General features: G+C 35.8%; 1 protein-coding gene across 20 annotated transcripts; it reads right to left on the minus strand.

Annotated features, from left to right (window-relative positions):
* Positions 1-410: 410 nt before the first annotated feature.
* Positions 411-16,065, minus strand: LOC18427637 (uncharacterized). 20 transcript variants are annotated; one of them, XR_016042881.1, is made up of 11 exons: positions 16,012-16,065; positions 14,650-15,104; positions 9,908-10,064; positions 8,470-8,702; positions 3,135-3,402; positions 2,336-2,421; positions 2,127-2,218; positions 1,933-2,026; positions 1,120-1,366; positions 791-842; positions 411-658 (listed from the first exon to the last, which is right to left on the minus strand). XR_016042881.1 is itself a non-coding variant. In XM_020663190.2 (9 exons), exons 3-8 carry the CDS (start codon positions 9,908-9,910, stop codon positions 1,134-1,136), a joined length of 915 nt encoding a protein of 304 aa, XP_020518849.1. In that variant the 5' UTR covers positions 9,911-10,031; positions 14,650-15,104; positions 16,012-16,065; the 3' UTR covers positions 411-842; positions 1,120-1,133. The 20 variants fall into 20 exon arrangements, 10 of the variants coding, with proteins under 10 accessions (XP_020518849.1, XP_020518848.1, XP_088705983.1 ...); XR_016042879.1 differs by lacking the exon at positions 9,908-10,064 and having other exon boundaries at positions 1,120-1,871; positions 1,956-2,026; XR_016042880.1 differs by lacking the exon at positions 9,908-10,064.
* Between the last annotated feature and the right edge of the window lie 1,290 nt (positions 16,066-17,355).

Genomic DNA, 17,355 nt, shown 5'->3' on the forward strand with positions numbered 1-17,355 from the left:
TTCTCACATTACCTTACTACTTTACTAAGAAATAAAAAATCTTGAACAAACAAGGATATCATGATAATTCAACCCCATTTAAGTAGCATCAATCAAATAACCTCGATAATCCCATTTTTTTCAAATTTCAAACTAGAAATTTTTCTTTTACTGAAACATCTTTTTCAAGGTTTAGAACCCAAAACAAGCTAAAGAAAAAAAAATGTAAAAAATGTAGCTCAAGCAGTCCGAGCCAAATAATAAAACTACCTTCATATTTTTGGGCAAACTTGGTTAAGTAAAATTATGAAAATACCGTTACTTTTCAAGGCAGTTGGTTATTCAACTCAATAGACTAACTTGAGGGTAATTGACATACAAACTATGTTTTTTCGATAAATTTGTAGATATTCACCATGCTTTAACCATTCTGATTAAAAAAATTTCCTTTATTATCTAAAGATATTCCATAGGTTGAAAACAACACTTGCAGTTACCGCTATTCACCTTGTATTTTCTTTTAAATACTAGGCTTTCACCATCGTACGTACACGAGAATTGGCCAAAAAAAAAAAAAAAAGGGCCTGTACAAACAATATTCACAGGCCGACTCAAACAAGTTCTTTTACAGTGCCTTCACCAGCTTGCTCATGAGACACAATTGCAACCGTTTCCTCATCTATTTCAAGACCAAGGCCAAAAGTGAGAAATGCAATCCTACGGCTCAAAGGAATTCAAACCCTCCAAAAAAGGGCAAAGAAGCTAGGACCTCAAAACCACTGGGTTTAATATGCAAAAAGTGAGGACATACCCCTTCATCTCCTTGGGCAAAATGAAATCTTATGGAAATCCATATATTTAATCTGCAAAATATGAGACTACAAGTTAAATTACATTCATTTAACTGACTTTTCCTCCCCTAATTCCCCCAAAACAGAAGATCCAGTCAAAACATCCAAACAGCCTCTTCCAACAAAGAACTTTTAAGAACAAATCAAAGAGTTGCAAAGCTTGAGCCTTTTAACGCCAAATTTAGGATGATATCCAGGTTTATCGACCAATTTCTACAAGGTCGAGAGCAGGTTTATCAACTAACTTCTACAAGCAAGGTTGAGAGAGAGAGAGAGCGAGAGCACTAACCTGCTCTTAAAGTTTTAGTCTCTATGGTGGAGGAAGAAGTGGAAGTCAGGGTGGTGGACCTGGAGCTGGTTGAGCCAGGAGAGAGAGGATGTCCACAAAGCATAAAGGCGCCACTGCTCCGAACCCCCTCCCCTCAAAGGTAGCCAAACATCACCTTGAAGCTTGTATGTTGCCAATCCAAAAGGTTCCAGCCTTATATTCTTTTCATTCTCTCTCACATCTCCTCCTCTCATCAAGCTATCACCATCTGTCCCCCAATCAAAACTATTAGATCATTCACCATTCCATACATGGTTCAACCTTCAAGGCTTAGCTTCAGCCTGGGCCCCAAGCTCAAAGTAGTATTGATTAAATATTATTTCACAAAAAATACTTCAAAGAACTATACTCCCAAGAAATTTTGTATATTTGGCAGGTAACCCAATCTGTGGGCCCAATCTACTGGTAGTACCAAAAGTCTTGACCTTCATTTTTACTAACGGATTAAAAAAACGGACTATTTCACAAATAGCTAGGGGACCGAAAATGGGTAGAGGCTCATCATCCTCACTAACTAAGAAAGAAAACAAGGACCATTATTGTGCCCTTTTATTGGTGGCGCTTGCTCTTAGCCTTCACACATTTTGTGCATATCTATATGTGTAAGCAAAAAGAGAACTCCAAATCCCAAAAGTACTTTGGTATGAATTTCAGCTGAATAGTGGCCAAGATTAGGGAGTCCATGACCACCCCATAGTTTCTGCCAAGGTGCTCTGCAAAATTGGATGCGGGTCATTTGTACTCGATTCTATAAGGAATTTAAGAAAAAATTACTTGGGGTTCAGAAAAATTTAGACCATGTCAAATGTTCCATAGCATCATTGGGTGCTTTGGCTTGAAAGACAGTTTTGGCAGTTAGGAACAATCCCTAGGCAGAGAAGGAAAAAATAAGTCAGAAAAATTAAAAACCTTAACAGAAGGACCATAGAAGAACTAGATAGACACAAAAGAAGCACTCAAAGACATGCCTTGGAAGGATGAGGAGAGGGTGTGGTATGTGAGAAAGCAGGCTGAGAGATCCCGAACCATTCGGCTTGGGGGTATGTGATAGATTGGATACCTGAAAAAATTGCATGGAGATATCCATTTAACATTCCAATAACACAATAAAAAATGAACTATGATGATTTCCAAAAGTATACGACACCTAGTAAATAAAAATAAACTAAAATATTACCAAGCAACTGACATCCAACTCGCAGGAGATAAATCGATGCTTCTCAAGGAGGTAAGCTCAGGGCATCCGGCAATAAGCTGGTTAATCTAACAACCCATCAAAAACTAAGTCAATTTGATCATAGCTACTGCCATGTAAATGAAAGAACAAGAAGAAGAATATTAAGCATAGGGGAGCAACTTGAATTCACATTTTGGATTGGATATTTTTGGTGGATAGATATAAAAGCCTTATGTGTAGGACCCAATTTTGGTTTTGATTAATTAAAGGCGAACTAATGAAGATGATTATAAAAATGAAACAGACCAAGTTCACCTGGTCTTGAATATCAGTGGATTGCCAAACGACATACAAAGAAAACCTACTGCCATCCCATTCACTGCACCAATGGTCACCACCACTCTTTACCACCCCCTTTCTCTATTCTATTACGTTTATTTCTTCTCTTTGCTAGGTAAAATATATATGTAGTAAATCAATCATCATCGACATTACAATGAATGAAGCCAGGCACCACACTCTTCAATACAATCAGATTGAATCTTATCACATAAATTATACCTAACTTCATTACAAGGTGCAATATGGGTTTCGAAATATTTATTTTTTACTTTTTTTAGCCTAATGTGGTTTCAGAATTTATTCCAAGTAATTCTGTTTTTGTCACAAAAAGAACCACACCCAGAAATCAAATCACGAGAAAAGAAATGGAAGAGTAATGCATGAAGAAATAAGAAGGAAGTTTTTGGGGATAAAAAAGAGAGAAAGAAGATTCTTTCATAGAAATATAATCTCTCACTTTGTCCATGAAAGGAACCCTTGCATAAGGTGGAGTGTGCTCCATGTACTCAAGATAGAGGTATCCTAGTCGGTTAGTCGGCCTCCAAAAATTTTCTCTGTTTCCATCTGATTGGGCTTCCCACCTTTCATTGTCATAATTGCTGCACCAACTCTGAAGGCTTGAAGACCTGCTCTCACTTGAATTCGAGTTTACACTCTCACTATCACTGCCACTTAAGTCCCTGAGGTCACAGTCACTGCTGTGCCTTCCATCCCTTGCTTGATCACTGTTCAATGAGAACCAAAATTTAATGCATTTTAATAAAAGAGAACCCAAGGTATAGATGATTATCTAGAATGACTAGTTCTATTTTTTTTCCATATCTTTTTCTTGGGCTAGTACGCATGAGAGTGGAAATTGCCACCTAGGTATGAAAGTAGTGCCGAGCAAAAGCCTCACAAAATGCTCATGATGGGCTTTGGCACAAAATTGTCCACTGGATTTGATGTACTGTGAATTTCTGTCGATCCTAACCTAAAAAGCCTTCTCCACCAGATTGCGAGGATGTCAAATTCCAATTTTTCCTTTCAACATTTTTTGTTTACAATGAAATGCCAATCCATACTTCCCTATTTAGCACCTTGTAAATTTAAGAAGTTGGTTGTTGTGGCAATATTCAGCTATGGCTTCCATCATGGAAAAGGCCCAAATATAATTTTTCATAGCACAATAGAGTTGTATGGAACTCAGAATATTGACACCAAACCAAGACTGTTTCAGGACTTGCAACACTATAATTGTTTAAGTATGAGTAAAAGTTTCAGATGGAAATTGTTTATGTCCCTTCCCAAGCTAAGTACCCACTGAAAAGTTGCAAATCTTACTTTTATTTGGAGGTCTCTCTCCCCCATCTTTCTATTGTAAAAAAACTCTAAAATTAAAGGGTCTTTGGCTCATGTGTTAGAGCAGGGTTTGTGTTTTGTAGAGAGAGTATATTTGTGAGAAGAAACCCATGCACCTTTGAGAAAAGGACATTTCTTGATAGAGAGAGAATAAAGTGGGCGAGAATCGATTTTCTCTTTGCTTGGGAAGAAATAAATAAATAATAGAGAACTTTCCTGGTTATTAAAGGATTTAGCCACCTCCTCCAGTGGAAATAGCTTCAGCAGAGAAGTCAACTGCTTAAATTTGGTTTTGTTTGCGTGTGGTATGATATTTTTATATGCTAGAGTTCATTTATTTTTTCCTATGTCCTCTTAATTTTTCTCAACATATGGTATCAGAGCAAGGTTAGCAATGGCTAAGAAAACCTCAAATGCGAATGGAGACATTTAATGGAAGAGATGGTTTTAGGATATGGAAGAGAAGGCTAATGACTTGCTGATATGGAAGGTGCTAGATATAGAGAAAAAGCCAACAGGTATGTCAAAAGAATATTGCAAGGATATATCAATGTGAGGGATACCAGCACTATTCATCTGCTCCTCTCTAATGAAGTTCTCTACAATGTGAATAGATATGGTAGATGAAGGTTCAACATTTTCACTTCATTAAAGCTTGAAGTCTTTTATATGACAAAATTTCTCTCTAATAACCTTTATTGCACCAACAATTATATACAATAAAGATGAAAGAAGGGAAGCAAGTTATGGAGCATCTCATATATTCAATAGAAATAATTTGTGTGTCATCCACAACCACAGAGGTGGTCACAATCAGAGGAGGTCACAATAGCCCACTTATCAGCTGAGCTAAGGAAAATGCCCTATAACGAGGGGGGCATCTGCAAAGGCACTGGCAGTTAGGGGAAGATCAATGGTGAGGGAATCATCTAGAGGCATATCTAGGTCGAAGTCAAGGACCAAAAAAAGACAAAGGTGATTGTCACAATCATCTATTTTTAATAGAAAGTGTACACACTGAGACTGGATTTTTTGTACAAGGAGGTCACAATGACTTTTATCCATTGGATGTGAGATCTAATAAGATGAAAGTGCACCAAAATATTCGAGAAATTTTATTTTGGAGTTTGTGCCCAAACAATGACACATTCTCAACCACCCGATTTCAAATCTAACAGTCATTGTCAACTCCTTGTATCAAAAGTAAACAGTCTCATTGTAGACATTTCCTTTTTAATATATGCCAAGCAGATTAGGCACAGTTATGGCATATGCTCTTGGGGATACAACAAAGGTTAAAGGAACTTTGTGCAGGGCAATTATCAAAAGGTATAATACCCTGCAACTTAGACTTTTATTAGTATTGCTATTATGGTAAACAATTTAAAGTTGGATTTAAGTCTACACATCATCATAGTAAGGGCATCTTCAATGACATTCACTCGAATGTTTAAGGCCCAGCTTTCGTTGCATATGAAGCATTATATACCGTTTCTTTTGTTTATGAATTTACAGGAAACGTATGGCTTATGTAAATCTGATATTTTTGCTACTTCTAAGCAAGGGAAAACCAATGTAGAAAAAAAAAAAAGAAAAAAAACTGGAAACGATGCAAAATGTCTTAAGGACATATAGTGGCTGAAAGTTCCCACCGAATGAACTTTCTGAGCTCTGTAAGAATGAAGAAAATGTTCCGTCACTTCAGTATTGCAAGTAATCCACAATAAAATGGGGTAGCATAAAGAAGAAACAAAAGATTACTCGAGAAGATGTATAGTATGCTTAGTAGTGCAAGTTTGCAAAAGGATTTCAAGGTAAAGTAGACAATATTGCCTGTTACTTGGTGACCCTATCATCTTCCACGGCATTAGACTTCTATACACACCTGTAGAGATATGCTTTAGTAAGCTCTCCAATTATTAAATTCTTAAAGCTTTTGGATTCCCGATATATGTTCATGTTAAAACTAATCAGAGGACAAAGCTAGACCTAAACTAAAGAAATGTATTTTTTTATGGTTTCTAGTCAGGAGCCACAGGGTGTGAGTTCCTAGTTTCCACACAATCTTTGATTGGAATTGTCTCCAATAAGTGTTTCATGCTAAATTAAGTAATTAGAAATAGCTAATCATGATGATGTTGGTTTCAAGAATTGAATGAAGAAGCAAAGCTTCTTGTAGAGCTTCTTGAAATTCAAGAAAGTACAGGACCCAACTTTATAGGTCGCATAGCCTTGGCTTTTAGTCGGTGAAAGTTTGGAGCCTAGCACATTACCATAATAGTAGACAGGGTTAATAGCACCGAGTGAAAGGATGTTATGAATGAGGAGATAAAATCTCGTCATAAGAACCTAGCATGTAATCTGGTTCATCTGACCCAAGAAAGGAAAGCAATTGGCTGCATGCAATTTTCAAGATAACAGAAGGATGCTCTGAAGAAGCTGCAGACCAATATAAAGCACAACTGGTGGCGAAAGAATAAGCCTAAAAAGAAGGCATAGACTTCAATGATACCATCTCATAATAGTAAAATATACTTATAATTAGGTTCTCATTGCTTACAGTTACTTTGCATAACATACATCCAAAGCGTTTGAATGTCGAAATATCCTTTTCGCATGGAAATCTAGTTAAGAAAATCTACACAAGGGCGCGAAAAGAGACTTTTAGGCATGTATACCGGAATAAGTACGATTGTGGTGTTCTCTTCAAAGATATTGATAGTGATCCATTGATAGTTCTGGTATTATTTGGATGACGTGTTCATTGCTGGAAGAAGCATGTTAGAGATAAATAAAATAAAGACTTTGTCGGGGAAATAATTTAAAACATACCGAGGGTATGAAAAGAGACTTTTAGGCATGTAAATCTCTATAAAAAGAATGGGAAGTTGTAGTTATCACCCAAACCAAAAAAATCCCTCTCCAGGCTGAATATGAATTTGAAACCTGTTAGTACACCCCTTACTACAGACCTTAAACTCTCAGTAGATTTATGTCCCACATGATTCTTGATTCATACGCTAGTTCAATAGTCAGTATCAAGTATGCAATGGTCAACCTAGGCTAGACATCACGTGAGTTATTCTTGTTCTCAGCAGGTATATGGAAAGTCCAGGAACGAAACGCAGTAATACAGTTAAATGGATACCTCATTACTTTCACGGTACATACTGGTCATATGTGTCATAAGAATGCTATGCAGGATGGATAATCTGGAATATTTTGGAAGTCCTGATTGATGGAGATATTGACAAGGGAAATTCCAGTACTGGTTAGGTTTTCATTCTTGTTGGTGGATCAGTTAGTTGGAAGTCATCATTGCAGTCAATGATTGGTCTCTCCATTAGTGAAGTAAAGTACACGGCATAAAGCAATCAAGTTATCTGGTTGAAAGGCCTTATGAGTGAGCTTGGTTTACTACGTGATAAACCAAAGATGTATTATGATGGCCAAAGTGCAATATGTTTGGCAAAAAACATTACCATGCGAAGACCAAGGATACAGATATGAAGTACTATATTTATTAGGAAGGTCATTGCAAAGGCATAATTTCACTTGTAAAAATTGATAATTCGAATAATGTTGTTAGATGAGAACCAAGCTTTTCCCAGTTCAGAAGTTAAGTATAAACTTATTCAACACATGCCCAAGATGTTGAGTGTCCAGACTTCACGATGTGTTGGAGACGAAGATTGAACGCCTAACTAAAATGGGATGAACCACATTCAAATAGGGGGTGATTGTTGTCCCCAAATTCAAATGTTCCCCTTGCTTTGTAAAAGCTCTAAAACTATAAAGGGTATTTGGTTTGTGATTTTCTTGCTCATTATTTCAGAAGATAATATAAACTCCCTGTGGTGAGGGTTAGGCTTATGTTTTGTAGAGAGAATCTAAGAGATAAAAAACTCATGAACATTTGAGGAAAGGGGGTTTCTTGAGAGAGAAAACAGAGTGAGCAAAAATCATGTTTCCTTTGGAAGGTAAAAAAAATACAAAGAGAACCTGAACACAAGCTTTCTTGGCAATTAAAAGATTTAACCATCTACTCTCATAGACATAACTTCTGCAAACAGTTGCACGTAAATGTGGTTTTGTCCTTGTGTGTTGTTTGATCTTTATTTCTACTGGTTTCTATTTTATGTTTCTGATTATCGTTTCTCAAAATTTTCCCAAATGTACCCCACTCCTGGGCAGAAGTTCCTGCCAAAAATTTTCAAATCCTCACTTTCATATTCAGAAACCAGGATGAATTTCAGGAAATTTATCTGTATATCGCTATAATGCTTCAACTTATTTTATTCAGGTGTTCAACGCTCTAAAATGGAAATCCTAAAGATACCTATAGTGCTGTCGTTATTCTGGCCTGTCCTTGACTTCCCATAAACAATCCAAATATGCTAAACTCTACAAATTCAAATAATAAAACTAGGACAATCGTGTGGTGATCAAACCTGAATGGTGAAGTTGGTGTAATGGGGGTTCGGGTATAGATTTGTAGAGCTGAGAGATAAGGCACATAATATTGTAGAACAATTTCCCCAGTTCTAAGATGAACAGGAACTCCTGCTCCATATGCACTCCACTCGTCGTAGCAGTTCCATAGGTCTCTCAGCCTAAAATATTCCGAATACCCATTTTCGAAAGAACCCCATTGTTCGAGTTCCTCTGAACCATGAATATAATCCTGCCAAGAAATGAAGCAGGTTTTGATTAAAGGATTGGTGAGTTTGAAAATCTAGGTTCCAGTCCCGTTTTTCTTGTCCATGAAAATGGAGAACCAAATTTCAAAATTCAATTCACTTAAATCTCAGCCATGCTACACAAGTTTGGCCTCTTGAACAATTGAATGCAAGGAAAATGGCTTTGAAGGCAAACAGTTTTTATTAAAATTCTCAGCAAAAATTTTCACCTTCTTCTCTTTTTAGTAATGCCATTTTGTTTCAGAAAAGTTTGAATCAGCTTACTGAAATTTCTGTACAGAGAAAAACAAGTAAAGATGAAGATAAAATTGTAACATTTTTTAGGAGATGAAACCACAAAGGAAACGAGACAGAACATATTTCAAGAAACAATACTAAACCTACAGACTTTATACTCATGCTTCAGAAATCAATAACTGATATAATCAACAAATAATCCTAAACCTTGAGAATTCATAGCCATGTTTCTGTAATCAATAATTTAAATAATTAACAAGTAATTAGTTGGAAGTAATTGCTGGTGCGCATATGTATGTATACATGTATGGCACAGGTCCACTACGTATATATAAAGGACTTGGACATGTGAGTGCATGTTGCAAGGCCAGCTCGTGCATGAGATTCATGCAGGAATTAAAGATGTGTTTTCCATGGCTACATGTGGAAGAATGAATACAATGATAGACAAATGTTCAAGGAAGAAAATGGACAAGCCTGTTGTTCATGCCTACAAATCTAAAGATTTATGTGCACACATTTGTATGTAAAGAGGTGAGTAAGAAAATGGATGCGAGAGAATAACACAACTAGTATGAGTGAACACGTAAGAATTAATTAACAGTCAAGAGGCATTTTTATATCATTGGGGGTTCATTGCTATAACAGTAATATGAACAAATTTTCACTTCCTACAATTGATACTGATAGCATGAGAAACAGAAGAAAGAATGAGATGTTAGAGATGATAAGCAAAGAGGTTTTTCATTGAATGCTCTAGTAAAACTTGGCGGCATATCACAAATGAGTATAAGAAGGACCTTTATTAATTTTTGTAGACAAAGAATTAAACTTTTTAAAGAGAACAACAGTCAAGATTATTGGATCGATTTTCTGGGGCAATTCATGGATCAGCATTCTCAAAGAAACTTCAGAACTTACACGCCTTTAAGTAAGTAGTAGTTCTTCTTACCATGTTTGAATAGGAAAAATATTTTGTCCACTGATGCAGCTACATAGGTCCGCCCTCCCACATCAATGTGCCTAGGAGCATTTTATTTTTATTTTTTGTGCCTCAAACTTGGGATACGCTTCCCCTAAGCCCGATGAAGAAATCAGACATTCTTCCTCTTCATAAAGAAATCCGCAAAAAATGTATTTCAAATAAAATACTAAAACAATTTGGGCTCACTACATACAGACCGTTCGTTTTAGATTTCTAACACCTTTTTTATATATAATTCTTAGGAGTTTCTTGGCGCCCACCAAGTTGGGCACCAAACTCACCGCCAACCCATGTCGCCACTAGGTAATTGGACTCGGCCAAGTTCAAAAATAGAGGTGAAGACATAAAATCCACAACCAAAATGAGGTATTGCAGTGGGACTGGGGTTGGGGCATTGGTGGATAGGGGTAGGATGCCTCAACAAAATCCCACCCTCTATTCCCACCGTTAACACAACTTCCAAAAAAAAAAAAACAAGAAAGTGGCCTTGCAAGATGAACCAACTTTAATACTTTACATCATTGTTTGCTCTAGATCCATGATCATCGAGCTATCGGTTTACAGATTCCTTGGCGCAGAGTTGCAGTGTACAATGAGAAACACATGGCCTTCGCAATATACTTCTCTTCTACTAAAATATTGATGATACTGTGGAATACGATGTTAGGAAAATGCATGTTTCGAGAAAAATTATCTCAACCATTTGTCAAAACCAATTTGACATAAATAACAGTCTGATATTAGAGATATGAAATGAGAGCTGCCAACAATTATGTTTTCTTTCTCCTCCCGTAATTCCAACCCAGGCTCCCTCGGTACCACGCTACTAGCTAAGAGTCGTTTTGGGAAGGTGACATGCTCAAATTCAGTCAATTAAACCAAAAAATTAAATACGCGCCTTGGTGCCTTGGTTCCGCTTGAAAAGGACCACATGCCAAAGTACTCGATTTGTAAATTTTTTTCTAACAGAGTGACTAACTACTTAAAAAAGGATTACACTATTTCAAATAAGATAAAAGTGCTAAGAAAGTGAACTCGACCAAGGGACTTGTCCCTGGCCGAGCCAACTCTGGTCAAGTCCTGCACACCTGAACAAAGGCAAAAAACAAAAAAGAATAAAAAATGAAAAAAATAGTTTAAAAAAAAAAAGAAAAACATAAAAGAGATAATAGAAATCATTAGAAGTCTAAAAAGATGAAAAAGCTCTACAAAAGATGATTAGTGATAATTTTGATTGATATTGAATACTTCTAAAAAATTTAAAAAAAGAAAAAATTATAAAAATCTCCAAATCACCTTAAAAACTGTCAAAATCATCCAAAAAACTAATTACAAGTAATATTATTGTGTTTATCATTTTTTTTCATTGTTTTATGTTTTATATTTTTTTCTTCTCGATAAAGTTGGGGCGAGTTGCCGTGGAACTCGCCCCAGTCCTCACCTATTGGGCAAGTCTGTGAACGCTGTAAGATAATAGGCAGGTTAACTGCAATTAAGTGGGTCAATTGCTCGAGAGAGTAAATGTCCACCTCTTTATTTTTCTTTCTATTGTTGAAAGATATTTACATGAACCCAAGACTTTATGATAAAAACCAAACTCATACATCAAACATCGCACCTGAAAACCAGTGCCTAAAAAACCATCATCGACCTCAATAATCATGAATTTAGAAAAAATTGATGAAAACATGTTTCCAGTTATATATCATCTCGACTTTAAATTTTGTAGTATTTATTGATCAACCATACTTGCACTAAGGAATGGGCTGGGGTTGTGGTGGTAGCATCCCCACACCCAGTTACCATATCCGCTGATATCCTCAATTAACACCACCAAAATGTAACTTCCCCAATCTACTGAAATAAATGGGTAGGGGCTATCTTTCAACTGAATTACCTAAAAAAAAAAAAACCATACTTGCACTATTTTTGGACTTCCAAATTTTGTTAAAAGACATGGAAAATAAATTTCAGCCCATTACAAGAGTTTCTAGTACCAAAGCAGCATCTTCATAAAAATTTGGAAGCCTACGGCTGTGTGTAAATTTCAATGGAAGTAGCCACCCATCTTTTTAGTTATCCACCACTAACACATGCTAAGCCACCCAGTGTTGGGCAACTGCCTTAACAAGTGAGCGGGACCACACCACTAAAATTAAGTTTTTGGAAAGATAGTCTCTCATTATAGAAAATGAACGGCAGATGTTTAATTAATTATTAGAGGTGGCAATGGACCTGGGCACGACCCCAGACCCGAGGGGTTGAACCTGGGTTTGGGTATGGGGCCAAAAATTGGACCCAACAAATGGATTTGGGTTCAAATCTTAGACCCAAATACTATTCATGTCTGGGTATATTTTTTGAATCCTAATATATGAAATATAATTAAATACGTAGATATTTTAATTTTTTAGTGGGATTCGATCGGATCCAGGTCCTACCCTATATTTTTGGATATGGGTCCCCTAAATTAGGGTCCAAGTCCTATTTCATTTTTGTAGGTCCTGGACCACCGGGACCCGACCCACCCCTATTAATTATGTCGGTGAGCTTTTGTTGTTAAAACCCAGTGTAACCACCCCGTTTCAACTTCCAAGGAAATAGAATGACTAAACTAGGGCAAAAAAAGATACGTTCCCTCGATGGGTTGAATCACTTTGCAATCAGTTAAGGAAAACTGTTTCATGCGGGCTGGACTTTATTTCTACGACTTTATTTCTACAATATACCGCGTAAAGCATCCATCTTAAAGATAGACTCAAATAGGTGGTACATTTAAAAATAAGTGTACCCAACTATTCAAATGTTATTTAATATAATTATTATTTTTAAATTTTAAATTTTCTTTTTTTTTTTTTTCATATTCATGATCTCTATGTTTAAACATTATATATTCTCTAAAAATTAAGATCAAATTATATTTAAAAAATATTTTTTTTGCCAAGCCCGTATTTTTACAATATGAAGGCTAGCTTCATAGAAACCGAGTCCGTCAGTTAAATCATCTTATTTAACGTTAAGAGCAATTTTTTAAATTTTGATTTCACTAAAGTACCTCTTTTAAAAGAAATTTCACAAAAATAACCATGCTACGCTTGTGCACTGTTGGAAACGGAAATGAGGAGTAATGGACACAACTATCAAATGATAGAAATACCCGTTATTCATTATTAGCAACAAACTCATTGTTTCTCAAATGTAAACCCCCCTCCCCAGAGAAACAACTTCACTCTTTTTTAATATGGGAAACAACTTCACGTTGCCAACTTAGAACAACCAAGAGGGCTAGATTATGGTGATGATTTATTTATTTTTATTATATTTCTTTTAAGAAAATACTTGATCGAAGAAAGATTTAACAAGCGATTCCTATGACCCGATGAGATGAAACCAATGTTTTAAATTCCGGATCGATTAGTTGAATCGATCATCCAAGAAACTGATCCGAATCGACAATCTGACTGATTCTCTCAAGTGAGGGAGATTCTGTCAATAAAAAATAAAAAATAAAAAAATGAAAATTACACGAGAACTTGCCCGCTCGTGACACTTTTGTCTGAAGTATCGCCCAGTTCCTAACATCATCGGGCTCGTTCTCCAACGAACTGGCCATTTACTTAGAAATGCTATTGATACCCGATTCTAAGTTTCTACCCGAGAATCGGCTCAGTCACTGCTGATCCTCAATCTTGATAGGACGATTCCAATCTAGATAGTCAATTTTTTAAATCATTGGATAAGCACATATGTAGGCAAAATTAAACAAGATTATAATTTTGTGAAGTGATTTGAACATTCTACGATGTCAAAAAGTGGTCGTCCCACATGAAAAACAAATCGACAATCTAAATTTTATCTATTATAAAAATGTCTTTTTTCAATTTTAAAATTTATTTATTTTCATACTAATGCTCCCCACATTATATACCCATAAAAAATTACATTTTTCAACATTAAAATAGCTATTGTGATGGATTTTTTAAGTACACCTTAATTCTACATTTTAATGTTGCAACATTATATAAACGTTTTCCATTTCCATGTTTTTTGTTTTTCTTTTTTTTTCTATTTTTTGTTTGAGGTGAGGCTGGCAGCTACCTTGAAGAGAGTCTTGACTTTTTAACTTGGAAATCATGACGCACAGTTATTTTTTCTCATTCACATATCTGTTAGGGGTGAGGTGTTTGTATAAGGTGTCAACCTTAATCAATCACGGTAAGGCGCACCTCAAAATCTCAATAAAAGATGTATTTTAGGTGCCAAAATTCTTATCATGATCTAAAAGTTTATTTTTCACCCTAATGATAAAATTGAAAAGCTCTAAAAAAATATCTAATAGATCTATGTATACTTGAAAATGGACCATCTAAATAATGTGTTACGTTATGTATTATTTTTAAGACTTAATATTCATTTTTTTTCCTCAGGTCCAAAATCAAGGTTAAGATGATGAAGTGGATAATTTTTTTAGTGACAAAACAACTTTTCTCAATAGGTTTTTGAAGTGCACCTTAGTTCTACACTACATTAGGTTGCCACCTAAGATAAACTTTTTCCTTCTATTAGGAAACTGGCTTTTTCTCAACCACTTTTAAGAAAAGACCACTCAAAAATCGAAGTAAACCACAGCTGCTTTTTATTATTAATAAACCACATGGAACGTTGAGAAAAATGCTTAGAAGAGGGGAGGAAAAAAACGAAAAAAATACCTTAAATAGGCGCTGTGCAGGGAACGATGGGGTCGTACAGTTCAGGAAACGCTCCAGATTCGAGTTCGCCCGCCTCTTCGAATCCAACTCCTTCATTTCCAACATTTTCCCAACCCTCTGAAAATTCTCTCTAAAACCCCTCTCTCTCTCTTTCTCTCTATCTCTTGTTAGCAACTAAAACCACTCAAATTTTACATATTTGTACCCCTTTATTTTCTAGTATCCAATTAGAAGCAGTTAATCTATAATAATTCAAAGCCTTCATAAGGAACCAATTCTTGATTCATTAGAGAGATTCAATAATGCATTTGTAGCTCAAAATGGATGATCCCATCATCTTTCAAAGCCTTTTCATTTTCAGCCCCAATTCACAAGCTCCCAATTCACAAGCTCCATTACTTAAAACTGAAGTAGCCTTCTTGTTGGACCTCTACGACTGCGAGATTTCTGGAAATCTGTAATTGAATAGCGATTGTAAAGAAAAGTAAAGATCACAGTCATCTCGCTTATGCTGATGCAACAAGAACAAGCAAAAAAAGGCAATATTTAGTGAGAGGGAATACTGCAGATTGTAGAACATTTGCAGTAGAGAGAGATTCATATAGAAATCATAACTGAAATAAAGTGAAATTTTCGAAACATAGGAAGCTACTTATAACTATAATCATTAAAGAAAAATGCGATCGGTTCTCTGATCATCTCTAAAGACAAGTGAACAAAGAATTCCTGAAAGCCATGGTCCTCAGTCGTCAAGAATTTCGTCTCTTAAATGGAGCTGAAAGAGAAAATGCAGTCAAAAAGAAAAGAAAAGATACTGCTTATAAGGAAAAAAGAAAGAGAAAAGAAAATCCATGAAAATCAAATACTCCTATTAAGTCACTCCGATTATGAATCACAAAATTAACGTTTCTTTTGGATTCAATCAATTGTGCAAAACATTTGAACAGCTGACATCTATGCAAGTAAACTTGTGTTTGAAGTCTGAAACAGAAGACGTTATGCTACTAATTTCTCCATTGAAGGTCGAAGAAAAAACAGAGAAGAAGGATAAAAAGACAACAGAGATTGTCAAAGAAATGCATTCTTCAAACAACCTCGCCATTAAAGCCCCAAAAAAAGAGACAAAAAAAGGATAAAGAGCAGTAAAATCAACTGAAACTCCACATCAATAGAAAAAGAGGAACACATGACTCAAACTGAAGCGTTTCTGCAACCAAAACCGCCATTAATCCGTGAAAAGGCCATCACAAACCAGGCGACAAAGCAATTAAAAGAAACCAGCCATTAAATAACAGGAAAAAAAAAAAAACAGTAAACAGCCACTAAATACCAGCTAAATTCTCAAAAGAAGCAGTTAAATACCATTGAAACAGCTTCAAAACTCGACACTTTCCTCGGTTGCAATTCTCATCGCCATGGCGCCGCGCGCAGAGCACCAGATGTATACGGACCAACTGGAGGGCCTACAGCCGTTGGACATAATTCGGAGCAGATGGGATTGAATCTTGGGTGTACACGTGTCCAGATGGATTAGCCTTGTCTTGTACCTCGAGCCCAAGTGGTGAGTGTACTTGGCGTCTTCGTCGGGTGCCACGTAAAGTGACGTCCCCAAGCGCCTAATAATTTGCCCTCGTTGAAATTCAATGTGAGATGCGAATATTCTCATCAACCGATTTTTAATCATTTTTCGAGTCCGGCCTTGTGTCGTTGTTGTACGGTACATGACCTTAAGTAAGGAAAATGGTTAGTTAGGGCTGCAGCCCTATCAAAACAAGTAAAGCCTCACCACATAGCTCGCCTAAAAATTGAATTTCAAGTATTGAAACAATAATAAAATAAAAATAAAAATTATATAAAGAGACCATTTATTTTTAGTACAATGTGATCATAATTAATCTTGACCATTAGATAAGAAATTGGGTGGTTGCATTTATTTCATTGACCATGCTCAAAGTTTTTTAAAAAAAAACTCTCGAACTTTGTGACACATCCAAACTATTAGATTTCACATCGGATGGTTGTAAGTAATTGTAACCACTCTATATCAAAGCTAAACGGTCTCATTGTATACAATCTCTAAAAAAAAATAAGATTTCAAACTCCAAAAATAATGTATACTGTTATGTAGACAGTCCATTTAGCCCGAATGTCCATAAATCCGCAAGATTTGTACCATATGTTAGTTTCAAAATTAATTGTTGGTCTTGAAAATTGATTTTAGAGCCATAATAGATATTTTTGCTGCCAAAATGGTTAGCACGTGTCCCAGTTATTGTTGTTCTATGGCGTTGTATGCACTGACCTGACTGTAACTGATTCCTATTCATCCAATTTCTATTATACGTTAAAATCGAATATTTGTTTGGCAAAAGGCTTAGAGCGAGATGGAAGAAGTGGAACAAAAGGAGAAGAAATGGCAGTGCTATCCAGATGAGGATTTGAGGTGAAGCTTTATTTTGTTTTCATAAAGCCTAGGCCTCATAGAAACTTCATCCCTCGAGTAAATGAAAAAGTCTATATAAGGTTGTAATTTTATATTTATATAAATAAGGCGCATATGCAAAATAGAGTAAAACAAAGTTTTTTAAAATTGAAAAATCTTCCAATTGATCATCTTGATCTCGAGATGTATAGATGTAAAGAAGAAAACATAATTTCAAATCCTAAAAATAATGAATCATGTAACAAATTATCTGAACCATCTAT

The sequence above is a fragment of the Amborella trichopoda genome, chromosome 10 (genome assembly GCF_054954075.1).
Source record: "Amborella trichopoda isolate Santa Cruz 75 chromosome 10, AtrichopodaSantaCruz75HAP2 v2.0, whole genome shotgun sequence".
Lineage (NCBI taxonomy): Eukaryota > Viridiplantae > Streptophyta > Magnoliopsida > Amborellales > Amborellaceae > Amborella > Amborella trichopoda.

What these genes read in the sequence shown, in the direction of transcription:
- LOC18427637 (XM_020663188.2), bottom strand. Translation starts at nt 14,754, where the DNA reads ATGTTGGAAATGAAGGAGTTGGATTCGAAGAGGCGGGCGAACTCGAAT. An exon ending in CTGCACAGCGCCTATTTAAG is followed by an intron (nt 8,703 to 14,649) that starts GTATTTTTTTCG and finishes ATTTCTTGGCAG; the next exon opens with GATTATATTCATGGTTCAGA. An exon ending in CCTCTCCTCATCCTTCCAAG is followed by an intron (nt 1,367 to 2,126) that starts GCATGTCTTTGA and finishes ATTGGGGGACAG; the next exon opens with ATGGTGATAGCTTGATGAGA.